The sequence below is a fragment of the Sceloporus undulatus genome, chromosome 3 (assembly GCF_019175285.1).
Source record: "Sceloporus undulatus isolate JIND9_A2432 ecotype Alabama chromosome 3, SceUnd_v1.1, whole genome shotgun sequence".
NCBI lineage: Eukaryota > Metazoa > Chordata > Lepidosauria > Squamata > Phrynosomatidae > Sceloporus > Sceloporus undulatus.
The window spans coordinates 148,647,468-148,653,244 of NC_056524.1; the positions used below are offsets into that span (position 1 = coordinate 148,647,468).

At 42.2% G+C, this 5,777-nt stretch overlaps 1 protein-coding gene across 1 annotated transcript in view; it reads right to left on the reverse strand.

Moving 5' to 3' along the window:
* Positions 1–5,508, reverse strand: part of NOLC1 (nucleolar and coiled-body phosphoprotein 1) — a 34,163-nt gene extending 28,655 nt beyond the window's left edge. Inside the window, exon 1 of the mRNA XM_042458441.1 lies at positions 5,478–5,508. Within this exon, the coding sequence (XP_042314375.1) occupies positions 5,478–5,508 (31 nt within the window). The remainder of the gene's footprint in view (positions 1–5,477) is intronic.
* Positions 5,509–5,777: the final 269 nt, after the last annotated feature.

A 5,777-nucleotide genomic window follows, 5' to 3' on the forward strand; every position in this document is an offset into this window, starting at 1 on the left:
TGGGGCCGCCGGGAAAGGCAAAGGCGGCCCCCCCCACAGGAAACCGGGCCTCCTCTCTTCTCCTCCTCCTTCCTACCCCTTGGGCAAGGCCTAGTAGTAGTAGGAGTGACGCCCACCCGGCGCATTAGGGCCCAACGCCTCTGTTTTGGGACTTCAGCTCCCACAATTCCTGGCTGTTGGAACAACATGGCTGAGGCTCTGGGAGATGGAGTCCAAAAAAACTCTTGAAGGACACAGTTTGGAGACCTCTGTGGGAATCATAGAGTCATAGAGTTGGAAGAGACCACAAGGGCCATCCAGTCCAACCCCATTCTGCCATGCAGGAAATCCCATCAAAGTCCCCAGCAGATGGCATCCAGCACTCTGTTTAAAGACTCTAAGGAAGGAGGCTCCACTACACTCCAAGGGAGTGTGTTTCCACTGTGGAACGGCCCTTACTGTCAGGAGGTTCCTCCTAATGTTGAGGTGGAATCTCTTTTTCTGTTAGCTTGCATCCATTGTTCTGGGTCCTCAGTCTCTGGGCAGCAGGAAAAGAAGCTTGCCCCCTCCTCTATGTACATCCCTTCAAATATTTAAACAGGGCGATCATATCACCTCTTAACCTTTTTTTTTCTCCAGGCTAAACATACCCAGCTCCCTAAGTTGTTTCCTCTTAGGAAATGGTTTTCCAGACCCTTCACCATTTTAGTCGCCCCCTCCTTTGGACATGTTCCAGTTTCTCAACATCCTTTGAAATTGTGGTGCCCAGAAACTGAGAACAACTATTTCCAGGGGGGGGCATGACCTAACACGCAGACTAATAGGGGTTACCCCCCCCCAGTACCCCCCCCGGCCATTATTAATCCCTTCGATCTAGCGACAACTATTACTTTGATCTCATGGACGGAAACTTATTTCTTGACATGACGTAACGCATTTGGGTGCATCTGTGCATCAACTCCCCCATCGCACACCCCTCGCGCTACTTACCGCCGTATTGTGTCATATTACACCAGGTCTAGGTATTCCACTATCTTTTAACACAATTATATACAATCTTTCATTGGTTTTATGTTGGCCATCTGGTGATGTCCATTGTATAGCCTCTTCTGATTGTATGAAAAACTGTGGTTTACAATTAATAAGTTGTTGGCTTCAAGTCGTTTCCAACTTAAGGCAACCCTATCACAGCGGGTTTCTTGTCCAGATTTGTTTCAGAGAGGGGTCTGCTGCCCTTTCCTTCATTGGCTGGAGAGTTCATCCCATCGGTTTCTATGGGCTGAGAGGGATTTGCACACTGTTCGTCCAGAATCCCATCCAATACTCAAACCCACTACACACTGCTGACTACTAGCAAACAATAGAAATGCTATCTATGCATTCAAAAATTAAATAAAGCAAGGTAACGAGCTCCGCAAAGAGTTCTCTTGTGCACTTGTTTTTCGTACAGACGGGAGCCCGGGTGGCATATGTTTTCAGCATTGAACTATGACTCCGGGGACCACAGCTCAAGTCCCAGGTTGGCCGTGAAACTCAGAAAAGCTGAGTGTGCACACTCTCATTCCAGAGGCCATAACAACACAACAAAACATTGATTTCTTTCCATCCCCTCTCCTCAAGGTTTGAGGCCAAGGTACATTATATTAAAAAACAACACACAAATTAAAAAAGAAACGCATAAAACCAACAGTTAAAATACAATACTATAAACCATTAAGTACCATTGTATAGTCATTCTTCAAAATACAATAAAGTTGTGTTTAAAACTGATGGGTCGGCCTGCTGGAAGCAATGGTGTTGTTGTAATGTTATTTTACATGGTCATCGCATGTTTCCGCTATCATGCTAGGCAGGCGGGCCATTCCCACAGGGGGCTGGGGGGTCGGGGTGGGCGAAATGTCCTCTTGGAAACATGCCAGTCTTAGCCTGGCAGTGGAGCAAACATCCCCAGGGGAACTGAACTGAGTGTACAGGGCGGATTTTATAAGAGAAGGTGATACTGTAGGTAACCTGAATCCAAACCATAGAGCTTTAAAGGTAAAAACCAACGCGTTGTACTTTGCCCAGAGGGTTGCCATAATTCTTCACTAGCAGCCAGTGGAGTGACTTTAAGATTGATATAATGTGATCACTCCTCGATGTACCCGAATGAGTCTAACTGATTCTGACATATTCTAAACCACTTGGAGTTTCTGGACTTGGTACCAAGCTAGCCCAATGTAGAGTGCATTGCCAAAGTCCAACTTTGGAAGGCAATGGTACCCCCTGAAGAACCTTGCCATGAAAAAACAGTGATTGAGTTGCCTTAGGTTTGCCATAAGTTGGAAACAACTTGAAGGCACACAACAGCAACAATTAGTACAGACTCTGAGAGTGCTGTCGCATTAAGGACAAACCCAGCATGCAAACAGAGAGAAGAGTGTTTATCTTTCTGTTTTTGTGACGTCACTTTCATTCTCTTCCAGTAGTAAAAGTGTGGGAGAGGGTGATAAAAACGATCCTTTTGATCAATTGATTTTTTCAACTTGGCAAAAGAGACACTTTTACAACACTTTTAAGACCCTCTCCCATGCTTTTACGACTTTGCCGCTTCTATCCATTTCAAATATTTGTTTTTAATGAGATAAGGCTTTGGGACTTTGACACAAGGGAGGATTGTCAATGTATGCATTCCATCATGAGGTTAATTTGTCAGTCATGCTCAGAATCACAAATCTGTTACAATTTGCTACTGACATGATGGATAATTTAACAAGAAACAAACAACTTGACAGATGGCAAATATGTTGTCTGCAATTTATTCTGTGGAAATGTCTGTTCTATATGTACTTCACCAGACATAGCTCAGATGTAGAAAGAGAAACCTGTGCCAAAAGTTAAGAAACATATTGATTTTGTAAAGGTCTGTTTTAAAATACAGACTGTTTTAAAAGCAGACTGGGTGGTTATTTATTTTGTAGCCCTTTAAAAATCCACAATTTTTAAATATAAAAATTCTTCCAAAGAGTGTGGATCAGAAGAAGATGGATGCTCACTAAAAACTTCTCTATTCTTCACCGCTCATACAAAAACAAAATTGTTTCAAGATGGAGGTCAAATTGTATTTGCAGGAGATAGATGGGCTGCTGACCCACAGCAGCTGTTCAAATTGTAATAGATATTCAGTACTGCATTCTCGGCTAAATGTGTCCATTAAAGCTGAATCATATTTTCAATCAGATAATGTGTTTACTTTTCTTTTTTTTTACAATATTTAGAATATAAATACTGCAAAATACAAAACCACTGAAAAGGATCTCTTATATGAATTATTTGAAGGTAATGTCTAATTTTTCAGATGAGTTGTGCTTTTAAACATGCAAGATAACACCAAATAAGATCCCTCTTTGTCTTTGCTGGTGCATTTTGTATTGGGGTGGACATCCTGGGTATTAAAATATTGGGTTTCTGTTTGTGCAGCCCTCACTCGTATTTGTGCATGTGGGATGAGGGGGGGATTTCTACTGAAGGTAAAGTCTGAACAATCTGAAAGTATGGTCTGAATAATCAGAAACGATGGCCTGTTACAGACTGCCAAAATAAAGCTGCTTGGGGTCTCTTTGGAGGTATGCTGTTTAAATGATGCATGCATCCTAAGAATCCAGAAGCTGCACCAAAGCTGCACTCCAGTGCTTAGGAATGGAGTGTGGCTTTGGCGCGACCTCCGGACTCTTAGGACCCATGCACCATTTAAACAGCATACCTCCAAAGAGACCCCAAGCAGCTTTATTTTGGCAGTCTGTAACAGGCCGCTTGGCCATGAAAACCATTGGGTGATCTTGGGCGAGTCACATGCTTTCAGCCTCAGGGGAAGGCAATGGCAAACCTCCTCTGAACAAAACTTTCCAAAGATAACCCCCTTATAGGATCACCTTAGGGTTGCCATAAGTCAAATATGATTTGAAGGCACGTAACAACAACAGTTCACACTGTGTCACTGAAAACTTCTTCTAAATCTGCATGATGAGATAGAGCATTTCAGGGCAATTCCCTTATTAGACCAACCCAAGATCACAAAATATCTTTCAACTTCTCTGGAATTATTTATTAAGCAAGATGCTAAAACAAAACAAAACGAAGAGAAAGAGGGAAAATGTGGCTGATGTTCAAGTCATGGAGTCTGCAATTGTATTTTGAGAAGAGTCACTGATCTTCATTCCTCTCTGTGAAGATAATACCAACAATATGGTGCTGGTGACAAGGGAAATAAATAGCTTTGACATCTTATCAGAAGTGGTTCTTTTGGCTGAAGAGTCAAGTTAGCTAGTTTGTGAGTGCTTTAATATTTTAAGATGTGAGTGTTGTATGTATGGACTCTAGTTAACAATATTTTTTTACTGACAAGAATTAAACATTTTAAATTGGTGAAAAGGCAGTTGCCATACCAAAAAATCCTGAGCAAGGAGTAGACAGTACTTGAAACATTCCTCACACTTTCTGAGATTTTCTGTGAAATAAAAGCAAGATGAATAGGTAGGTGAGGAAGCAAATTTAAATTAGTCTTTCTGAACTTGGTACCCCATAGATGCTTTGAACAGCAACTACCATCAGCCACAGCCAACATGCCTAATGGTGAGAGATCATGGGAGCTGGTCCAATGTATTTCAGTGTCATCAAGTCTGACAAGGCTAATTTAGAGTGATTTGAATCACACCTCCCCTCTAATCTGGCTTTTTCTGGCTTCTAGTTATTGTCTCTATTAATCGTTAAACATTTATTCTATTTGAGAAATGCCTATGCATTGAACTTATTGTTGTGTGCCTTCAAATCATTACCAACATATGGCAACCAGAAAGTGATCCTATCATGGGCTTTTCTTGGCCAGATTTGTTCAGAATGGTTTTGCTTTTGTCTTCTGAGTCTAAGAGAGTGTGACTTCCCCAGGGTCACTCAGTGAGTTTTCATGGCTGAGCAGGGATTTGAACCCAGGTCTCCAGTGTCATAGTCACTCAAACCACTACACCACACTGGCTGTCATCATCCTTAATGTTATTCTCAGTCAGTTGTGCCTACAATCCTATGCTAGCTGAGATGGCTGTAATCTTATATTTGGGATGAGATCAAGTTCCTGAGCGGTCTTATTTCTGGGTATAGATACATAGAACACCACTGATGGTACTGCTGAACTTGGTGGAGCTCATTTGTGTACAGACTGTTGTGTAAGGAACTAATTTACCTGGCCTGATTTTATGGTCAGGTGACGTTGGCTGCCACCAGTGATTACTTTCCTGTGGGCAGCAATAAATGGCTCTTGACAAACATAGGAAGTAAACAAAAAAGAGTAACAGTGGAATAGGGGATTTGCAGAGCAAACAAAGAGATGCATGCCTCATGCACCTAATGAGGAACTCACAGTATCTGTGAAGGAATGTCTGGTGTTTTGTTGTGAGAGGTTCAAGTCAACCTTGACTCATGGCAATCCTGTGAATTAAACATTTCCAAGACCCCCTGTTCTCTACCTTTTTTCTCAGGTCCTGCAGGCTCACGCATGGGGTCTTTCTCTGGATGTTATCAGACAAGGAAAATTGGAAGTATAATCCAATAGCGATCCGAATGCAATCATGGGGTTTAACGTTACTGCGTGATAGACTACCACACGCAATTTCAGGCAATGGGAAGTCAATCTGAACGCAATTGTGGGGTTTCACATTATTGCATGATTCTGCCATAGCTTAACATGATAGGATTCTGCCATAGCTTAATGTGACAGGATTCTGCCATAGCTTAATGTGACAGGATTCTGCCATAGCTTAATGTGA